The sequence below is a fragment of the Chrysemys picta genome, chromosome 1 (genome assembly GCF_011386835.1).
Source record: "Chrysemys picta bellii isolate R12L10 chromosome 1, ASM1138683v2, whole genome shotgun sequence".
NCBI classification, from domain to species: domain Eukaryota; kingdom Metazoa; phylum Chordata; order Testudines; family Emydidae; genus Chrysemys; species Chrysemys picta.
This window is the reverse complement of record NC_088791.1, coordinates 303,173,522-303,196,770: the sequence shown is the minus strand read 5'-3', so window position 1 is coordinate 303,196,770 and position 23,249 is coordinate 303,173,522. Positions and strand designations below refer to the sequence as shown.

Below are 23,249 nucleotides of genomic sequence, written 5' to 3'. Positions count from 1 at the left end.
AAAACCTCAACTAGATTTTAAAATGTTAAGCAATGCAAATCAATCATTTAAATCACTCCCCACTGCTGCTGATTACCTTTTTATTACAGCCTCTTTGAAAACGAGAGTTTGATTGGGGGAAATTAAAGGGTTTAAGATTTAAAAGAAACTCTTGCTTTTAAATAAAATTCTTAAATACCTGCCTTGCTTCTGCCCCCTTCCCCCTATCTAGGGCAAGATCCTTGCCTCTGCTCTAGACACTTTATGTTACATAAAAGTGTTGGCCAGAGAAGCGTAAAGGGGCCCGTAAGTCCCATATTTGGCATGGGGAGGATTCCCTGGTGCAAGAATTGAAGAATGTAGCCATAAAGCTGTCCTCCCATGATCCCCTTATGTGTCCCTGTGCAGGTGGTGTGCTGGAGGTGGGAGGAGCTGCATCAAAAGACATTGTGGAAATTCCAGGAAGCGCTGCAAGTTAACTCATAGGACAGCATGGGGAGGCTGCTGTAACTTGGAGGGATTGTCTAAATTATGCTGAGGGCCTCTCCAGCCCCCATAACAGCTCAGGATCAGAGGGTGCAAAGATGTCTTAAAGCAGCTGCAGTTTCCACTCCCCTAGACGGCAAACTCTGAATCTTTCCTCTAATCTTTATGGTATTTTGACAGAGGCTGTTGGAAAAAAGTGGTCAGTAGCATGCAAAAGACACAAACTTTTGCAGATTGTCAGCTGAGTTAGAAATGCTGCTTCCCCCATTCTTCTCCAAACCACCCTCCTTTCAGACAAAAACCTACAGGACTTTAGCATAATTAAAAATAATACATTACACTTAGTGAAGCAGCAAGACTATACCTCAAAATAGGTGCTAGTGTAGTAATCCAGATAGATTACATAGATAGAACACACATACAGTCAGATACTGCCAATCACAGTCAAACACAAGTGATCACACATTGGCCTGTTCACTACATCACTAAAATAGTAAATTCAAACTAATGGTTCCCATGGCAACTGTAACTCAGCCACATTGCACATATATATTAAAAAAGAAAAACGATTAACATTACCCTGTACAACAACAAAAAATACAATAGGCGCAGAAGGAGGCAGAGTTAAGTTAGCTAAGGAACCAGGGGTTTTCAATAATCTCAAATCAGGATGACTTTTGAGTGGGAATAGGGCTTATTAGTAGGGTGATCAGACAGCAAGTGTGAAAAATCAGGACAGGGTTATAGGAGCCTATATAAGAAAAAGATCCAAAAATCAGGACATCTGGTCACCCTACCTATTATCTACCACAAAAGCAATTATTGCAGTAAATGCATTTGTCTGAATGTGCTGAATCTGTTCCAAGTGATGTTGCTGTTTAAAAATTGTTTAAAAAAACAAACAAAAAACAAAAAAAACCAGCCACCATCCCACAAACAACTGAGAACTGAACACTGTTTATTAACCCTGCATAATTACTCCAGTTTCTTCTATTGAAATTCTAGATTTGTATTACTTGTCATTTTTGGCTGACATTTTAGATTTGTAAGCAAAGATATATTCATTTGTTATATTCACCTCAAAATAGCTGCAAACGATCTTTTAGGTCTAATAAAGTGGTCTCCAACCTTTTTATGCCCAAGATCACTTTTTCAATTTCAGGGCAACCCAGGATCTACCTCGCCCATTCCCTGAGGCCCCACCCTGCTCACTCCATCCTTCACCCTCCGTCGCTCGCTCTCCCCCACCCTCACTCACTTTCACCAGGCTGGGGCAGGGGGTTGCGGTGCAGGAGGGGATATTGGGTACTGGCTCCAGGAGGGGGCTCAGAGCTGAGGTATGTGTACTGGCTCCTGGAGGGGGATATTTACCTCGGGCGGCTCCCAGCCAATGGCACAGTGGGGCTAAGGCAGGCTCCCTGCCTGTCCTGGCCCCACTTAGGCACACTGGCACCTCCTTCCCATCACGAGCCAGGCCACCCTGCCAGCCAGTAGTGCACCTCTGCGGCCCCTGCAGGAACCACCCCCGTAGGCACCGCCTCCACAGCTCCCATTGGCCACAGCTCCCCGTTCCCAGCCAATGGGAGCTGCGAGGACTGTGCTTGCAGGCAGGACCAGAGCCTGGAAACCCCTGTCTCTTCCCCCCCCCTCCTGGCCCCACAGGGCCGCAGGGACGTGCTGGTTGCTTCCAGGAGTGGTGTGGGGTCGTTGCAGGCAGGGAGGGTGCATTAGTGGCAGGCAGCCCGGCTGCACCTCCGGGGCCAGAGATCACAATCAACTGGGAGAGTCTCCAGGATCGACCCATCAATTGTGATCAACAGGTTGGTGATCACTGCTCTAATATATATAATTCTCATAATACCCATTACATGTATTAACTGACTAGAAATCTTAATAGAGACCGTTCATTTAATTGTCCAATGAATTACACTGCACTAACTGGTCTAAAAATGCTGCTCAGCCTAGGGAACTAATGAACAGAGTTCAATCATCAGCTATACACTATTGTAAGTTTTACCACCTTATAGAAATTGATTAATGCAATGCCAGGACACCACTATCCTGCTGGAGTGACATTAAAAAAAACTACGAGCAAATTTTAGTGACCAGGAAAGTAAAGGACTAACATCCCTGGCAAAAATCAGAGACGGTACTCCCTCCCGCCCCCCCTACATGTGATGATGAACATGTCCTAACCTTGAACCACTCCTCCTCCCCTGTTTAATGCCTAAAGGAAAAGGACTCATGGGTGAGATACTACGGGTGTACATTTCAATGTGTATGCACATCCACTACTAGAGTTAGTGAGGAAATAGATTGCAATGTATTCAATAAGCTGATGATAACCAGTTCTACATCTCGTCAGACCCAGATGGTGCACTGGAACCTAGAGTCTTTCTATAATCGCAATATGAACAAGGGTGAACTAGCTGAGGCTTAATCTGGGAAAGAGCAAAGTGATGCTGGTGGATTTGGAGGTCGTAACATTATTAGTTGGCAAGTGTGATATTTGCACTCAGGTTAAGGGAGTGCACCTGCCATTTGTGACTCAGGTTCATAATCTTGGAGTTTTATGAGAGCCAGGATTGTTTTAGGGAGATCCAGTAGTGCACTTATTTCTAATTGTGTTCTAACACAGGTTAACGAGCATGATCTTAAATTGTAGCATAGACAAAGGAGTAAACATTTGTTCCTGGTTGTATTTAACCCTCAGAATGTGTTCCTTTACCTATGCCACAAGTTAAGATTGTTTTAGTTAACACGTTAGAACACAATTTGAAACAGAGTGTGTGATATTCTGTACCTTGGGGGAGCGCCCTGTAACCCCCAATTCCTCATTTATATATGATTTTGATCTAACATATAAAACATGCTTTGTAAGGTATCAGGGGAAAGGTTATGATCTGCTGCAAGTCATTTCTCTATCCATATATGTAGATCATTAATGCATATGAAGTTATGAAAATTGGGTTCTATGGTTGTCACTAAAACATGCTGTAAATTGGGGAATCAGCCAGATATTAGCTCCCCAGAGGCAACAGCAAGGAAAGTAACCAACATCTGGGCAGGGTATCAATCAACCCATCAACAACCATTGTCCAGCAAGGGAGCTACAATTCAATGACTCACATGCATGAGGCCACACCAGGGGAATTGCTCAACCTTGCCTGGAGACTCAGCAATGTCCCCAGACATGCCTGGACTTGTGCTCCTCAAGCACATCGGACTGAGGTTATAAAACAGACACAGTGACCCACATGGGGGGCCTTTTCTCCTGCCCCCACCTATGCTGCAAACAACAGAGACACTGAGAAGAAGACTGAAGACTCCAACTGAGGAGACTGACCCAGATTTAAGGGACAAATCTGTATATTAAAGACTGCAATATCCAGTGGGGTGAGCAAAACTGCTTAATCTAGTTGCTGCCCAATCTAATAGGGCTGAGAGTTTAGACTGCGTACTTATATTTTATTTCTTTTGGTAACTAACTGACTTTTTGCCTATCACATAAAACCTTTTATAGTAAATACATTTGTTTAAGTGTTTATCTTTACCAGTGAATTTGTATGAAGTGTGTGGCAGATCTGCTCAGGTTTACAAAGGCTGGTGTATATCCACTTTCCACTGATGAAGTGGTGAACCAATTAATAAAGTTGCACTACTCATCTTGAGCAGTACAAGACAGTATATTCCTGGGGTACAGTGCTGGGAGGGATTTGGCTCTGATGCATGAATATATGAATCACACAGAGAAAGGCAATATAGCTGGGTGTGGGGCTTCACATGCTGTTGTGCTGAGTGATAACAGCGCCTGGAGGGGTTTGCTGCTTGTCACTAGCAAGGCATTGTGAGAGACAGCCCAGGCTGGAGAGAGTTCGGGGGCGCAGCAGTCCCACAATCCCAGGCTGCACCCCGGGAATCCAAGCAATCTTATCAATTTCCAAATCAACTGTGCTCAACTTCCAATATGTTTATCCTGCTGGCCCTGCAAACTCACCCTGGGTTCTGAAACTCCAGCTGGGCTTTTTCCTGTTTGTGCATCATCACCAGCAATAAGTGTTCTCCAGGACAAAGTTAGACCCCAACGTGAAAATAGTATTCTATAGTATTGCACATTTTTTTTTAATGGAAGGGGCCCCCAAAATTGCTTTGCCCCAGGCCCCCTGAATCCTCTGGGCGGCCCTGGAATGTAGGCCTTATCTAGACCGGCAAGGGTTTGTCGGTATAGTTATAGTGGCAAGCCTATTTAGTGGAGACATAGATTATACTAGCAAGAGTCCCCCAAATGAAAAGATACCAGCAAAAATTTGCCAGTGTATGCCAACATCTACACAAGGTTGTTTCCCCCCTCCCCTGGTATGGCTATGTTGGTTAGGGATGTGGTTTGTTTTGTTGTTGTTGTTGTTGTTTTTTTAAACTCTCCTAGCCAACAGTTAAGTTTAGGCCAGGCCTTAGTTAACAAATAACTCTGCAGCAAATCCAACTCATTCCCTTACTTGTATTGGCTCTGCAGAACTAAGAGGAGGGACAAACTTGTGTCACTAAAGTGAGCAGATACAGCAAGACTCGGATCTGTGGAATAAGAAGGTGCCATTTTACCAGTAATATCTGAGATAAAAGTGCACACTTAGTGTTTATACTGGAGAAACAAATGAAAGTTAATTATATTTAAAACGTTCACTAGCTCAGCATCATTTTAAAAAGAAACAGTTGGTACCACAACATGAGGCACCCTCTTCAGGCAAAATTATACAAACAAAATGTTTCTTCCCATCAATCAGCTGTGAGTTGCCTAATAAACATAAATTTAACCAGTCATAGAGGTACATAAAGCATCTAACTGTCAATCACTGAGAGGAATAAAAATACACTTGGAATTTCCCTCATTTGACTAGCAAGGATTCATCAAATAACACCTGGCATATTTGACTCCTTCCTGCAGGAAAAGGAATCCAAGATGCAAGGAACTTTTAAGAGATCCCTTTGGGTCAGAAAAGGCCAATATGTCTGACTTAAAATTTACTATCTGCCAGTGTAGCCATCTGATTGGCTAAACTTCCTTCAGTGGTTTATGGTTTTAAAAAAGAAAAACAAAACCAAAAAAAAGTTAATAATCTCTCCGGTTAGGATTGTAGTTGTAGAAATAGAAATATCTTCTCTTTATCTGGAATCTGGAAACAAGTAATTCCCAACTGTCTCCGTTATGCTTTTAACTTAAGCCTTTTAACTTTCTTTTAAGTTTTAATTTAAAAAATGTGCCTCATCTAATTCTGAGAAATAGATTAGTGGTTAATCAGATTCAAAGCCTAAAACATAAAGCATATGCTCTTTGTTTGTAGATTGCTCTCATTTCAGATCAATGTTAAAACTTAGCTGTATTGGAAAAAATTTTCAAAAACATTTGGCTTGTACTGGTATGTATGCAAAAGACTATTCAAAAGGCAGTTCTAAAAATAATCCCAACAAAATCTCTCCCCTTAAATTCTAAATAGGATGCATACATAGTAATTTATAATGCTATAAGACCAATATAATACTCCTTTATATGGCTGTGCATGTCTATAATACCTTTTGTCTCTGGATTTCAAAGCACTTCACAAACATTAATGAAAGGAGTTTAAAAGCACCCCACGCTAGTTTATCTAGGCACTTCTATGGCCCTCATCATGATAGTATCTGAGCACCTAAAGTATTTCAATTCTACCTATGTTTTCCTGTTTATGAGCACCTATACATCAAATTCAGATATAGCAAATAAGAAATTGTACACTCAGACTGCTGAAAGATTTAACATTAAGGAGAAGGAGATACTCTGGTCAATACCTGTGAAACAGAAATAGAAAGGTGGAAGTCGTAAGACACAAAGAGATCCAATCTAAGTAAACATTTGGATCTGATTTTCAGGATCATTTTTTGACATCCCTCCGCTCCGCTCCACCCTCCCCCCCCACCCTCCCATGGTGTGGGATGAGAAAACAGAAATAAAAAGCTCCAAATTAAAAGGTGTTGGTGAAGAAACACTGAAAATACTGTAGCCATTCATATTCGGTGGCTTGCTAGCTACTTAAAAATTAAAGTTTTAAAACCTTACACTCCGTCCAGTCTAGCAGCAGGACATCTACATTGTTTACATTGCCACATTTATTGTTAGTAAAAGATATTTGGCTCAAAACTGAGAGAGAATGTGCTCTCAACACTCGTTCCTTCAGCGAGGTATGTTAACAGGCTGCTGAGAGAGACAAAAATAAAATCTAGCTCTCTCTTGGATAACTGCTTCTCTCTTTTCAGGAGCAGCACTGACAGGGTCCAGTGCTCCAAAAGAAGACGCGGCACTCTCTCCTGCTGCCCTGCTAATTCAGCACTTGCTCTCTGTAGCATGCACAAAAGGCTGCTTCTCCCTTTATCTGAGGGGAGGAATTCCTGGGGCCTTGCCTGCAGCTGGCCTCCTCCATATATGCAAGAAGCTCAGCATGGAGTCACTTTTAACTACAAAACTGGATGTTGGTTCAGTAGTTTCTCCCCCGACTCCACTGCTCTCAGGACTTTCTCAACGGTTCATCTTTTTGTGTTTGATGTGACAGAAATTCAAGTTACAGTTAAAAGGGCACTTTGCACAGTTACAGTTGGGTTGGTACTAACTAAATTAGAAATCTCAAACGTCTAAAGGGTTTATTAAGTATTCAGCTGTGATAGCTCACTGTAGACACCAACTCAGAATACTGGTCGATAATAATGAAGTGAAGACTTCCATTTTAAAAAAAGCTATTAATTTTGAATAGTGTTAAATGCTGAACACTAACTTTTTGGAGTGAAGATTGTTCTGCTTTAAGAAGTTAGCCTTGGGCATGACATATCTCTTGATTTACTGAAGCTCAAATGTGCAACAAAGCTCCAAAAATATTGGACAAAAAATTATTCATGCAAGAAACCTAAAATTATGTTGGTTTCATTCCTTTAGTCCAAGTTACTTTCTAGAACTTTAGTTGTGATTATTTTTGATGTAAAATAATTTTGAACTCTAAGTGAGGAGTGGTAATATTTGTATGATGTGTAGGTGATGTGAGAGGCACAAGAGTGATTGTGCAATGTCAGGACACAGTCCTGCCAGATGCTGTACATCTTCCTCCTGATGTTACTGGGAGTTGGTTTAGTGGGCGGGTGCTGGCCTGTGATATATAGGAAGTTGGACTAGATCTGGTGGTTTTATCCTTAATCTCTGACTTCGACTATGACTTTGCAGGATTAGCCCCTTAATGCTTTTAGAATATTGGGGAGGCGGGGACGGGGGAAAGGTTAAAAAAGGAGGAAAAACTTGAAAGTGTAAAAGATTTATTGTGTACCCGCCATGTACGTTTTTCTAGACAAATCACTACAACACCATTGTTAGTTCAGGTCTTCGACAACAAAATATCTATAAAATATTATTTACCAAAAAGACATGAGATCAATACACTATTTCCTAATTTTTAGCCTACTTAAAGATTCATCTGAAAGGCTAGAACATTCTGCGAAAGAAGGGCAGAGTGGGTATTTTTTAAAATCAATATGCAAAGCTGCAGTTAATGTTCAGGCTGTGACAACCTAAAAGGAAGTTCTAAGTGGAGACTGATGCCAGCTTTAGTTTTATTCTCTCAAAGTGAGAGCTAAGGGCCAAATCCTGGATCCCAGTTACACAGGAGGAAAGGACATATTAGTCTCTTCCCTCCTATGTAACTCAGCTCTACACTGTGCCAAATGATCCTGAATCCAGTCAGCCCAGCAGAGAGGGCAGGGGAGGATTCTGCAGAAGTTGAGTGCTCATATGAAAGGACTCTGCAATTCTCCGGAGCAGCCCTCTTTCCTCTGAGTTGAGCTGATGAAGGGTGGGTAGGGAGGCCAGGATCAGTGTCCTCAGACAGGTGTGCCCTTGAAATAGGCTCTTATTTGTTGGCTTTTCTACAGCACCCCGCTGCCCCTCCTCCCCCCGATCGCTATAGTATTGGAGCACTTTCCTAACTCAAAAGGGTGTCATGAGGATAAATTCATTAATACCAGGGAGGTACTTTCCCCATTTTACTGATGGGGAAATAGGGCACGCAGAAATTAAGTAACTTGGCCACATCTTGCAGGAAACCCATAGCCGAGATGGTAATACAATGCAGATCCCAGAGTCCCTGTGCAGCATCAAAACTATCCTTCCTCTCTGACAGCAGCTTCTCTCCAGTCCCCAGTGGACAATTTCAGAATGAGATCATCAGCCGGGAGTGGTATATGAGTCAATTAAGGATTCCCTGCTGCTCTGAGCCAGAATGAACATACCCCTCCCCCACTTGCAGGGACCTTGTGGAGGCACCATGAATACAAACTGTCTCCCTAATATTGACTAGAGGCCTGTTGGGATGGAATCACTGACTTTGTTGGGCAGCAGCAGGAAGAAGCTGGGTTTCTCCCTGCCCCCCACCTTATCTCCACTCACTCTCAGGAGATGCATACAGCCTCCATGGTACACAGCCAGACTGGCTGCTCAGCTCCAGCCAAGTTACACATGGCAAATGCATCAGGGCCCAGATTTATCCAAAGGGAGTCTCAGTTATTGGATTGTAAGAGCCCCATAGTTTTGTGCAGAAATTGTTTTATTTAATAATTAATGCTGTTTCTAAAGGGTGAATTATGCTTCCAAATAGCTAACTAGGGCAAATCTATTAATAAAACATGCAATGACTGGATGCAAATATACACAGTGAAACTAGAAGAGAAATTAGTTGAAAGCTACATTAGATATCAAAGGAAAAAAAACTAAATTATTCTTGTTTTAGACAAATTTGCCATTTTGGAATATTTGCAAAGAGTCATGGAAAAATATAAGTCACTCTTTTCTCCACGAACACAGCAAGCATTCTTGATAAGGGGTTCCAAGTTTTATAAACATCAGAAAGCCTGAGGGGTATTACTCTGTAAATTACCATAAAGCAAGCTATAGCATAAGGCTAACTTCACAGCGGTACCTTTGACTAAAGCAGGTTAGGACACCAAATTGAAAAAGTCACCAGTTCCTGAAAATGTGGTACCTATTACAGTTACACACATCACCTAAAATCCCTATTAAAGTGAAGTCATATTTCTCTATTTCCTCCCCCCCACCCAGTTTATTCTGCATATTTGACTGTATGTGGTGTATAGTCATTTTCACTTTCTCTCTCATTTCTCTCTTGCTGGAAGAGTCCCTTAAACAGTCAGAGGAGCCGCAAAATCCTCATATGTTTTTAAAAGGAATTTATACTATTTACTACATACTATTTAGAGGACATCAGCAACTGGAGTTATTTGAAACTGATGAATTTCAAACAAAAGAAGATTGATCGTTTCCCCTTTAAGGGCACCTGTATTTTCTTTGAAAAGACCAGACAGCAACTATACTCATTGGTTTCCTCCTGCTTGCAGCACAGCTGTTGTGTCAGCCTCCTGAAGTAATAGATACTCCTTGAAGTTAAAGAGACTGTCAGAAAATAATATATTTTGAGGGAGTACACTTTAGGGCTGTGCTTATCATGGACATTTCTTTAACATTAATGCAAAGGAACTAATAGAAATAGGTCTATAAAATTTAATTACTTTTTTTTCCCCTTAGGAACAGATGAGTAGTCTTATGCTCTAAGATTATGGGTTCTATTCTTGGCTTTGCTACAGTCTTCCTTTGTGACCTTGGACAAATCACTCGCCTAGAAACTGATTTTCAGAGGTACTGAGCACCACAATTCCAATTTAAGTCAATAGCAGTTGTGGGAGCTCTGCACCTCTAAAAATTGGGTCCTTAAGTTCTGTACTTTCATATCCTCATCTTTAAGAGATGAGGAGATCTCATAGCTTGCAATAGGCTTTAAAGTTCTTGTAGCGTGTATTTCCCCTCTAACTCAATACCAGATTTTTCACATCCCTGAAGTGCCCGCCCCCAGACATTTTTGCATCTCCATCCTAGAAACAACATGGCTTGGCCACAACTGCTGAAGTTCAACCTAAAACTAAACTTACTGGCTTTGATTAGGTTAGCACAATTGGACAAAAGTTCTCAGCATGTGCATGGATGCTGTACTCTATTCTTGTGAGCAGGTAGGTTAATGAGACAAACAAATTCTTTCTACGAGAGGTTTTCCTAGATGAAGACAGTTTGAAAAGATTAGATTATACTCAATTAAACTTGGGCCTGTCAGCCATGATAGTGTCCATTTAGCAAGAGAGGTGGTGCAAAAAGTCTACAGAAACTATGACACTTAATGCGGAAACAGCATTTCAGTTTCATAGGCATGTCTAAACTGCAATAAAATACTTGCAGCTGGTCCACGTCAGCTGACTCAGGCTTGCAGGGCTCAGGCTGCGGGGCTATAAAATTGCAGTGTAGATGTTTGGGCTTGGGCAGGAGCCTGGGCTCTGGGACCCTCCACAGTCACATGACCTCAGGGCTCGGGCGCCAACTGCAGTTTTCTAGCCCCACAGCCCAAGCTCTGCGAGCCTCAGCCAGCTAACATAGGCCAGTCGTGGGTGTTTTATCGCAGTGTAGACATACCCATCGCAGCTGTGACACATGAAGGGGGGTGAGCGGGGAGTAGCTCCCTTTGATGGACACCCAGCCAGCCAGCTGTAAAATCCTTCTTGGTCTGTTCTCTGCTTGTTAACCTTTTACAGGTAAAGCAAGCAGATTACAGACCACGAGGGATTTTACAGCTAACTGGCTGTCCATCAAAGGGGGCTCCTCCTCCTACCCTCCCCCCCCCCTTCCCGGCCCCATGTATCACAGTAGCTGTCCTCACCATGCTACTCTAATAATGGACCATCACCCTCTCTAATGCTAAGTTACAATGAAAGGCAGCTCTAAAACAATTCAAATTGTATTCATGGTTTTTACTGCCCTTCTTCCAGACTAACAAGAGCCAACTTACTGCCCACTTTTATGAAACAGAACATATTAGACTTCCTTTAATGACACTTGTTGGTGTACTTTTAAGGTACTCATAAGGTAATGATTTGAGGGAGGGTTGGTTGGTTGGTTGAGGAGTAATGAGTTGTAAAATTGTACTAGAGAGCAACACAGGCTGATGAAGTTTCTAACTATCAGATATCTCTTATCATATCACATGCCAGAGTAAGGATAGACTGCAGGGTTCCAGACATCACCATTCACTGGGAGTCTCATCAGTGTAGCCCAAGAGCCTTCTTGTATCTTTATCGCAGACACTCCATTTAAATATTAAAACTTAGCTAACACATCTCTCCCCGCTTGCATACTGTATGCCTCTTAATTATTGAGGAAGAGAAATTCTGCGTAACTGCATTATTTAACCGATTTGGGGTATAATTTACATGAAAGATGCTAAAATAAATAAAATTGTGTTTTCTACATGCTTTTTGGACACAAGACGATCAATCTGTAAGCACCTAGAGGATAATAAAGTTATAAGGTATTGCCAGCATGGATTTGTCAACAACAAATCATGCCAAAACAACCTAATTTCCTTCTTTGTCAGGGTTACTGGCGTAGTGGAGCGAGGGAAGCAGTGGCTCTTAATTTCAGTAAGGGGTTTGACACAGTCCTCCATGACATTCTCATAAGCAAACCAGGGAAATGTGGTCTAAATGAAATTATTAAAAGGTGGGGCACAACTGGCTGAAAGACTGTGCTCAGAGTAGTTATCAATGGTTTGCTGTTAGACTGGAAAGGGGTATCTACTGGAGTCCCATAGGAATCAGTCCAGGGTCAAATATTATTCAAAACTTTTATTAATAACTTGAGAGTATGTTTATAAAATATGCAGATGACACTAAGCTGGGAGGGGTTGTAAGCACTTACAAGTACAGGACTAGACATCAAAATTGGAGAATTGGTTTGAAATCCACAGGATAAAATTGAATAAAGACGAGTGCAAAGCACTAGACTTAGGAAGGAAAAATTAAAAACACAACCACAAAATGGGGAATACACTGAGCAGGGTGTAGTACTGCTGAAAAGGATATGGGGGTTATTGTGGATCACAGATTGAATATGAGTCAATGTGATGCAGTTGGAAAAAAGGCTAATGTCATTCTGGAGAGTATTAATAGGAGTAACATATGTAAGACACAGGAGAGAATTGTCCCACTCTACTCTGTGCTGGTGAAGCCTCAGCTGGAGTAGCGTGTCCAATTCTGGGTGCCACACTTTAGGAAAGATGTGGACAAATTGGTGAGAGTTCAGAGACCAACAAAACTGATAAAAGGTTTAGAAAACCTGACCTGTGAGAAAAAACTGGGCATGTTTAATTTTGAGAAAAAGAGACTCAGGCGGGACCTGATAACAGTCCTCAAATATGTTGAGGACTGTTATAAAGAGGACTGTGGTCAGTTGTTCTCCATGTCCCCTGAAGGTAGGACAAGAAGTAATGGGCTTAATCTGAAGCAAGGGAGAGTTAGAAAAAAAATTCCAAATACCTAACCTAATCTAATCTAACTATTATAGGGGTAGTTAAGCTTTGGAATAGGCTTCCAAGGGAGGTTGTGGAATCCCCATCACTGGAGGTTTTTACGAACTGGTTAGAGGATGGTCCAGATTTACTTGATCCTGCCTCAGCACATGGGCTGTACTTGATTTCTTGAAATCTCTTCCAGTGCTACATTTCTAAGAAGGGTAATGGAGTTAACAGAAATACATCCAAATATCCAACTATATCTAATAATGTAGTTCTTAATATAAAATTAATTGCTTTGCAAACATGTAATCGTTTAAAACAATAAGAAATGTGAAGTGCAATACAAAAAACAAGTACTAGAACTGATTAAAACTGATTGAGCAGCTGTTTTTATATACGCACAAATTGTTTATTGCAGTTTCCATGTGGGAGTTACATTTTCACAACTTCAATCAACTGCTATAAACATTAAAAATAGAAAAATTAATTTAAGCTAAACGAACTTACCAGCGTTCTATATGAAGAGCTGAGAAAGTCCGTGAGGCCGCTTCTCTGGTTAACAGTTTAAACCCACATTGTGTGTCCCTGATTTCCTTGACACAGAGGAACCATACTAGGAAGTGGAACCCATACATGAGAAGAGTTCGGAAGTAAGATCGCTGTGAACAAAAGACAAGAAATTAGATGTTTTCATTTATATGACAAAAGGAACATCTGAATTGATCTGAACAGAGGACGAGAATTCCACTTCATGACAATTTTGAAGTTAGAAATGTGTGTTTGTTCCGCTCTGGAACAAAAGGGGAATTGTGGTGGGGGAAAGGTGTGTCAGACAGTCACACTTAGGATCTCCCCTGGGATTTGGGAGACTCAGCTCGAAGTCCATGCTTTGCCTGATTCAGAACAGTTTTTCATCCCAGATCGTGCCAAATCAGGCAGAGCAAGGACTTGAATCTGGGTGTCCCAAATCCCAGGCCAACACCCTAAACACCCATCTGTAGGGTCTCCCTCCTCCGCCACCCCCAAAACAAAAGTTTTGTGGAAACTGATGTCTCTATAAAATGTTTTGGCTTTTATGAAACACCATATTTTGCTGAAATTTCATTTAGGCAAAAATATTTCAGCCAGCTCTAAATTTGAATCATTTTAGCTACACATGAAACTTTACAATAATGGTGTATGTTACAGTACAGAAGGGGATCCTTATTGCAACTATGTATTTTAAAGTTTTGTTTCTATGACTCAAATTTAAACAAATACACATACAGAACTTGGTATAGATCACAGAGACATATTAGGACATAATCATCACAGTATGATTTTTGTTTTGAACAAACAAACAAACACTTTTAAAATTGGTTTTTGGAAGCCTAGATTTTAAAAATTTAAACAAGTTTACTTAAGGTGTAAAAAGATCCCAACCACTATTTTAATATGTAAATTAAAGGTAGCTTTATGTCAGGCCTTAAAAGAACAACAACCCTCCACCCACACCCCACCACCACCTAAACAGTATCCTTTTATTTGCTCATTGCTCGATTTCTTTTATTCTATCTCAGTTCTTCTCCCCTATCTCCCGGGCAGAAACCTTGTGAGGAAAGAGGGAGCTGGATGCACTTGAAGGGAGTTCATTTGTACATGATCCCTCAGCAGGTTATCACATGACCACAGAATCAGAGAGCCCCTCCACCCTCTATGTCAGCAGCCCCCAAATTTTTCACATCACCCCTCCCCGCCCTTGCCCTGTCTGTGCCCCCAGTCCCCCAAGAGCCAGGGCTGGGAGCAAGGCCTTGGCTCCCGGGGGGTGGGGCACAGCTAGGGGTAAGGAGGTTGATGCTGGGGCCACAGCTGCGGCCAGGGACCGATGCTGGGGGGCTGGGGCCAGGCTAGGAGTGGAGCTGCAGCAGGAGTCAGCAGTTGGGGCCACGGCCGGGTGCAGTGCTGCGGCTGGGGGCAGGGCAGAGCTAGGGGCAGAGTGGGTCTGGGTAGCATTCTATCCCTGCCCCCGGTGGGGGCTCGCTCAGGCCCCACTGTGCCCTTCCCCAGGAACATTCTTCCACACCCCCTAGGGGGGTGTGCCCCACAGTTCTACATTCATCAGGCCCAACCATCCCCAGGATTAGTTGGTCTGGTGCAAAGCCAGCATACGTAGACAGTAATAGTTTTCTGTACCCATTCATGTTGTGAACACAGGGTCCAGGATTTAGTCCCATTACTGAGAGAGCTTCAGGGTTTCTTGTCAACTATGATGCAAACTTTGCCCGTGCATTGATAGGAGACTAGGTCCCTAACACTATTACATAATCCAGAGGGAAATGCAGTGCTTACTTTGTGCCAGGGCACCTCTAGGCTTGGCAGTTCATAGCCCTGGCACCTTTGGGCTTGCTGCATGAGTTAGGAATGTAAAAAAAATAGCTTGGGCCCCGGCACCTAATTGCTTGAGCCCCAGCAGCTCTTTCATTACAAATTAAGCACTGGGGAAAGTAGAAGCTATACCAGGATTTGAACTCCATTCTCTCTCCTCTTGGACTTTTGCAGCTATTTCAGTATTTTGTAAACATTTTAGAATGATTTTAAGTATCACACGCTAGTGTAAACATAGCTTGTTGTAGAGAAAATCCAGCATTATGAGTTCATGGAACGATGTTAGAGAAATTAGTCCAGCAATGTGTTTGTTGCAATATAAGTGCAATGTCTGTGCTATGTCAACTACAGTCTGCCAAAACATCAGTAAAACTGATGTAAGACAAGATTGCGCGCTGATGCAAGTTTGTTGCATAACAGTCACATACTAAGTTGTTCTGTCTAGTGTGTATTCAATACTCTATTCTACTGCCGCTTTCCTGTTCATATTGAAATTCTACTTTCATACGGGTTACCGATATTTCCACAAAACAAACCTTGTAGTCTTCTCTCAAGAATCTTTTCAGAGGCTCTTTGCCTGGAACTCATTCAAGACTAAACACAATGCTCATTTCCTCTGTATGCATACTCCACCAGAAGAAGCAAGATTCACTTGTCGTCATTTGTAGTAATTTTGGAACCGTGCAAGCATGAGACCCGTGAGGCAGTCTTGGCCTCTCCAATTTTAATCCGAGAGTCTTCCATGGCAGAGCTGTAGCAAGGAGCTTTAGGAAGGCACTTGCATTGCAAATGATTCTCAATTAAAGGCAGGGAAAGAAATGCAAGTTTTCCAAATTAGCTACATTTGCGGAAGTTCTGAAGTCCAAATCTACATTTGCTAGGGCAAGTCTGGGTGGCGGGTGAGGTCTTCCCCTTCAATCATTAACATGAAATTAATTTTCGTAATGCTGATTGCAAGAGAATTGTGATACCCTTTCAAACATTTTATTACTACTTACAACAAAACTTTTACCACTCACTCAGGTCTTAAGAGTTGAAGACTAACAAATTGTTGGACTGAAAGGAAAGAAATTAAAGTCAAGCTGTCAGTTGCTTCTCCCTGTCATCCCAGTACTTGAAGAGCCTGTGCATGTGTGTGAAGAGACTGTTCCAACTATGAGCTGCAGAGCCATTGTAGAACCACAGGGCTTCCAAAGCATCTGCTTGAATGTACTGTGGCTAAAGCTCTCCACTCAGTGATTATAGTATATGCCCTTTTTGGTTTCATGTTGGACACATTTGTGCACACATGCGGTCGGTTGCGGTCGGGACCAAAGGTCCCATCCTCTGCTGGAGCAGCTGATTTAAATCCTTGTTAGCTGAAATCTAGCTCTCACTTCCTGCTGGTGGTGTTTGAACTCTGGGAACAGAGAGCTTTTAGTCATGTTGGACTATTGCTAGGCTCATGGCAACTGCCTTCCCCACTATCAGCCTCCATTCATTTTGTGTGTCTTGATTTAATTTAAAAACTGTTAATGAAAAAACAGCAGTTCTAGGAGTCTACTTCATATAAGGAAAGAGAAACTTACCTGTGCTATTGAGTCCTGTTCCAAATGGGCTCGAGAGCCACAGGCAATAGCCATCTGGTTCTGCAAAGGAACACACACAAGAGAATTGGAAGCTAACTACACCACCACTAGTGTTTTCAGAATCACTGGCTTCTTCTATTAAGGTTTTTATATGAAATCTTAAAGCATCATGATGGCTTAATCTTGTCCACTGAATTTGTCAAAGCAATAAAAACGTCTGCTTTTGGCGAGTTACACAAATCTTATCGTTTGAATACAGTGCAGACAACAAAGTATCTAGTTACACTTAATATGTATGGGCATGTTTGCCCTAAGATTTGCAATAGGGAACAGGTAACAGAACAGAAGACTTGATTTTTGCTGAGATGGCACTATTTTATTTGTGTAGGAATGTCACATCTCTAAGCCCCAATTAAACTGTAAGAGGCACTTCCAATGGCCTGTATTAAAATTACTCTCACATTACTACTTTTGACATGAAAGAATCATTTCTGGACTTTAGGAAAATTCTGAAGAACTAAGGCCTGCTGCCTTTTCAATAGCACAGAGATTTAAAAGATATGTTAATCGATTAGCGCCATCTAGTGGGGTCAGAACTTTATCGGTTTGACCAAATGGTTATTCTAAACATAATTCAGTGACTGCTTTGTAACAACAACTGGGGGGTACAAATGGGGGAGGAAAAAAGCTAAGTTACATATTGCTCCCTCCATTTTGGGGCTAGTTACAGGTTCCACATCGACTTGTCTTTAAGCACCATGTTAACTGAAAATGAGTTTCTTCAAGTCAAGCAGCACTAAGTGCCACTGTTACCCTATTCAGGAATACACTGTGAGCCGATATGACTTATTTGGTCTTCAGAGAGGACACAATCTGAATGAACGGATATCTGCAAATTAAAAGTTAGCCATCTGCTAACAGGAAATAGACCAATTAGAATAAAATAAAAAGAGTCATTCTCAAAATAATGTGGGAGGAAATTAGGTTAAGCAACATATCAAATTAATAAGGGTAGAGAAAGCAAATTTTTAAATAAGTAGGCAGCACAGTGAGCAGTTATACTGGAAAGAAAAAAGGGCTAGCAACGCAAAACACATGGATCCCACAAAAGTTTAAAGACTCAATGAAAGAGATAGCACAAGTGTCAAAAATGTGCAAATTAAGGTTCCTGATCCTGCAAAAAAATATGCACATGCTTAACTTGATGCACTATAAGTAGTCCCACTGTTACCCGGGGTTCTTTCAACCCAAAGCTCTTGGTAACTTTTACTCTGTGCGAGGAGGTGTCAGGAAATAAATCAGAGGAGACACGGCCATCTGACCGATAGATGGCTGGCACAAACAGGACAACACAAGAGTGCTTTCACTTAAAGCTAAACTTTACTTAGACTCAAGCATTTACACATGTCCACAACAAGATTAGTAAAACACCCCCAACCCTTGATAATTACCAAAGCTGAATGTGGCCCTTGAGTGGCACAGTGACAGCCCGTCTGCCGGTGGGGAACACAAGATGCATCCAGAGGGAGAGACCAGTCCCGAAGAGTCCCCAAATGAGTCCCCTTATTTATACATTAGTAATAGAATGACACGTCCCTTAAAGAAACCTTGTTAAGTAAGCAGTTTCAAGCAAGAGGTTCCTTCTGATTATTGATTAACCAGGTGTGCGTTTTTCCAGAACTTGCAGCCTTGAGACCTCAATAGACATTCCTGGGGCATAGCCTACTCTTTTAAAACACATGTATCAGCAACTTCAACACAATTCTCATCAGGAAGGATGCGGGGTCAAGCTGCCCTTTCCGTGGCACCCAAAAACCCCTCCCCTCCTGCCTTGGTCAAGCTGCATGGCCATTTTACAGCCTGCTGACTAGGTTGCTTTTTAACAATAAGCCATAGTGGTTTTAGGCACTTTACTGGTTTGCCAAAGTCTCCCCGTACACCACTGATGTCAAGTTAAAGTTAAGCCTATCTTAAAGATTCTCAGTATGTATGCAAGAAACTTGTTAATAAAGAGAAATACAACTATGAGTCCATAGACAAAGTGCTTCAGCTAAAATGACAGAAGCTTATACTTACTGGCCATGGCTGGAGATTTCTAAGACCCTCTTCTACTTTTTCAATATCTGCAAACTTTGTGGCTCCATCTGCATCAGCCATAAGGATTTTTCCCCCTCGACAGCTGAAGACACCCTGCAGATGAAACAGCAAGTTAAAACCTGCACCAATACAAATACATTTTCATCATGATAAACTAGCTTCCAGGCCCCAGGAGTCTAAATTAAGAAAGCAAATCCCTAAAACGTTAACCTAAATAGAAATCTAGAAAGGAATTAAACTAAACGAACAGGTGAGCCTGCAATTTCCTATGTTGACATTTTGTTGATAAAAAACAAGTGTTCGAGGTTATTAATTTGTATTACAGCAGCGCCCAGGTGCCTGAATCACTGATCAGGGCGCCATTGTGTTAGACACCGTACAAATAACAAATGACAGTCCCTGACTAACAGAGCTTACAATCCAAGTATGTAAGACAAGAGACAAGTGGATACAATAAATAGATGGGGGAAGCAGAAGGAAACAAGGAGGCATGATAAACAGCTGTCAAAGCACACCAGCTGCCTAATCACTGTACAGTTTTTCCTCGTCACTTGATCCATGTTCCTTGGACAAAGCATGCAGCATTGGGATAGGGTGTGGGATGCTACCTCCTAATACATCTTCAAGAGTCAAATCTCTAAAATGTGTCTGAGAAAGATAAAGTACAACATAACTGCAGTTAGCTTGGGGCAACAACTGCAGCAGACCTGGAGCTTGGCTCCATATAGTCTAGGTGCTACATGACACGTGCAGATGCACAAGGGCATTTGTGCTTGTTGCCACCATACATGCTTAACTCTGTACCAAGTATGTTGCAGGCTCTTGAAGATACATCCAGAATATACCCTAACTGTCCTACCCAAGATGTTGTATGCTCTAACTCAGAAACAAACATGGAATCTTCCATTTCAAGTAAAATTAAACAGAGGGTCTAAGTGTTTTTTTTTTTAAATATAAGAGCAGAGATTTCCTGGATTTACTGACCTAATTAATTTCTAAGAGTCTCAAACCATCAGCTATGTACTAAAACCAATTAAAAACACTGCTGCAGTTCTATCATCTATGCAAAGTGTAAACCATAATCATCTTTTTTCCTCAATGTTGATGGAAAGTACAATGTTGATGGGGGTATATTCTCTGGTGGTCATGCACCGTTTACACTCTTCCTGCCTGCTACATACAGCAGTACAAACACACCTCACATATGCACTACACAAAGAATAAACTCTTTCTCTTAAGCAAGTGGGCGGAGGCACTAGTGAATGAGAACATTCCATGCACTTCAATATTAAAATATCCCACACAAAGTCATGCTCCTTCACCTGGAAGAATTGAGGGAGGGAAAAAAAACAAAAAACAAAAAACCCCCAAAGAACTTCTGAGCTTTATCATTCCATGTACTACCTAAATACTATAATCATAGGCACCATGGATTTATATATCATAATGCCTTTATATAAATCCATGGTATGCCCACATCTTGAATATTGCATGCAGATCTGGTCACCCCTTCTCAAATAAGATATATTAGAATTGGAAAAGGTACAGAGAAAGGCAACAAAAAAGGATTAGGAGTATGGAAACAGCTTCCGTATGAGGAGAGATGAAAAAGACTAGAACTTTTCAGCTTGGAAAACAGATGAGTAGGAGGGGATATGACAGAGGTCTATAAAATCTTGACTGGTGTGGAGCAATGGTTCTCAACCTTTCCAGATTACTGTAACCCTTTCAGGAGCCCCTTCCACCACTTGCCCAGGGCTGAAGCATGTAACTTAGCTTTATGGGGTCCCCTGTGGCGTGGGACCCCAGGCAATTGCCCTGCTTGCCACTCCATAATGCCTGCCCTATACTTGTGATCCGCCCTTCTACCTCCCCCCCACAGTTGAGAAACAGACCTAGATAAGTTGACATACCCCTGGAAGATCTCTGCATACCCCTCCCTGGTTGAAAATCACTGGTATGAAGAAAGTGAATAAGAAAATGTTGTTTACCCCTTCACATAAACACAAGAACTAGGGGTCACCCAATGAAATTAATAGGCAGCAGTTATAAAACAAACAAAAGGAAGTACTTCTGCACACAACACAGTCAACCTGTGGAACTTGTTCCTAGAGGATGTTGTGAAGGCTAAACCTATAACAGGGTTAAAAAAAACAAAACAAAAAACAAAAAAAAAACAAAACACCTAAGTTCATGGAGGATAAGTACATCAATGGTTATTAGCCAGGATGATCAGGGATGCAACCCCGTGCTCTGAGTGTCCCTAGCCTCTAACTGCCAGAAGCTGGGAGTCGATGACAGGGGGTGGATCTCTCGATGATTGCCTGTTCTGTTCATTGCCTCTGAAGCACCTGGCATTGGCCACTGTCAGAAGACAGGATACTGGGCTAGATGGACCTTTGGTCTGACCCAGTATGGCCATTCTTACGTTCACCATATAAAAACCTTAGGATAGACAGACAAGTTATAGATGTAGCTTTAATACGATAATATTTGAAAAAAATAAATGCATGAAGATAGATTCCAGAAATAATAAATGAAGTGTATTGACAACATGAGAGAAAAGTTTAATTTTTACTCTTGACAGTCACCTATTATCCAAATTTATGGCTCACAACCCAAGACTGATGCAGTCCTTTTAAGTAAAAAAAATAAAGTATCATTCACTCACTCTAAACACTTACATAAATCACACACACAAATATATTTTCTCTTGTGAAGAGAAATATCTATTTGTAAGTTAATATATGAAACACACACATTATGCCCCATCAAAATCAAGCCCAGCTGACTTCAGTGGGAATACACACATTTAAGCAAAACTTTGCTGGACCTGGGCCTTCGTTCTTTATTCAATTTCTAAATATCAGAGCTATAATCTGAAGAGGAATATCTATATTTACTTATCTTATTACCGGAGCTTGATTTTCATCTTATAACGGTTTTTTGTTTTTGTTTTTTTTGCACTGACGATGCAAATTCTAAATTAACTAATGGATGTAGTTTGACTTTAATTTAAATTCTCATATGAAAAAAATTCTTCAATGTTATTACTCAATGTGTTATCAATTCCTTGCAATGAGTTTATATTTTGTACATTTTTGCATTGACGATTTATGGAAGAATTCAATATTTTTCAAAATGGTTGTATTAATCTAAAATCTTTAAATTAAATTAAATCCACAGAAGGTCTGCTTATTTTGGCAAGACTAGAATTAGTTCAAAATAGAGAAAGAATTGAAAGTATTCATTACCATTCTGACAGCTCCACCTTTTCCCCGATTTTTTACCAATGTTAGGACTCGTACTTTGTCACTTCCATATTTCTTGCAGTACTTCATTGCAACCTGTAAGACATAGGAAAGTCATAAAACAAAACTGGAACCTCAAGTGAAAGATAGAGATCTTATTCTTCCATCCCTTTTTCTTCAATAGCATTGTTCAGGGCTGGCTCTAGGATTTTTGCCGCCCAAAGCAAAAAGAATTTTGGCCGCCCCTCCTTCCCCCCGTTCTTTAATTACCCCACGCCCCGCCTCAACTCCGCCCCTTCCCCAAATCCCCAGCCCTGCCTCCTCCCCCCAGGCTCTCAAGCCTAGGAGGGAGGGTGGGGGAGCAGCGGTGCGCGAAACGGCCGCTCGGAGTCTCCCCCTCCCTCCCAGGTTTGAGAGCCTGGGAGGGAGGGCGAGTAGCGATGCACGAATCAGCTGTTTCGCGCGCTGTGGCAGCAGCAGCGGAGGCGAGCTAGGGCGGCCGGGGCACATTTTTAGGGGCGGCATTCTGGCGCCGGCCATGCCGCCCCTAAAAATGTGCCGCCCCAAGCACTAGCTTGTTTTGCTGGTGCCTAGAGCCGGCCCTGGCATTGTTACCACTTCAATCTGCATAAATTGGAAATATATTGTCCAGTGCAGAGTTGAAGTCTGTTTAGGAAAATAAAAAAAGAGTAAGAAGGTTAACAGCCAGAAAACTCAAGAAACAAGACGACTAAAATCAGGTAGTGGTCAGAGAGGATAGCTATAGCTGTTCTAAGTCCCCTTCACCCCACCTGCCAAAGTTAAAGCTAGAAAACCATATCACACGTATTTATACCAGTGCACAAAGCTAGTCTATGAAAAACATGCTTTCACTACTGTTACCTGTCTCCCATTTGTTTCACTGCTATGTCTGCTTTTAAATTAAAATTAAGTGCTTTGAGACATGAATTGCTCTTATATAGTGCTTTTCATCATATTTTTCTTCTAGCATAATGGGGCCCTAAGAGACTACAGTGTCACAAATATTTAATAAAGTTGAGCATCAGCTTAAAGCAATTTCAGCGTTCGAGTAGTCAGGCATGAAAGTG

At 41.6% G+C, this 23,249-nt stretch overlaps 1 protein-coding gene across 2 annotated transcripts in view; it reads right to left on the bottom strand.

Moving 5' to 3' along the window:
* The window catches only part of ALG5 (ALG5 dolichyl-phosphate beta-glucosyltransferase), a 43,563-nt gene that overhangs the window by 5,323 nt on the left and 14,991 nt on the right, over nucleotides 1–23,249 (bottom strand). Inside the window, exons 5-8 of one of the 2 annotated variants that reach the window (XM_005286570.5) lie at nucleotides 22,165–22,257; nucleotides 18,890–19,003; nucleotides 16,814–16,873; nucleotides 13,389–13,540 (exon numbers count right to left, since the gene is read on the bottom strand). In XM_005286570.5, the coding sequence (XP_005286627.2) occupies nucleotides 13,389–13,540; nucleotides 16,814–16,873; nucleotides 18,890–19,003; nucleotides 22,165–22,257 (419 nt within the window). The remainder of the gene's footprint in view (nucleotides 1–13,388; nucleotides 13,541–16,813; nucleotides 16,874–18,889; nucleotides 19,004–22,164; nucleotides 22,258–23,249) is intronic. The other variant, XM_042842784.2, reaches the window with a different exon arrangement.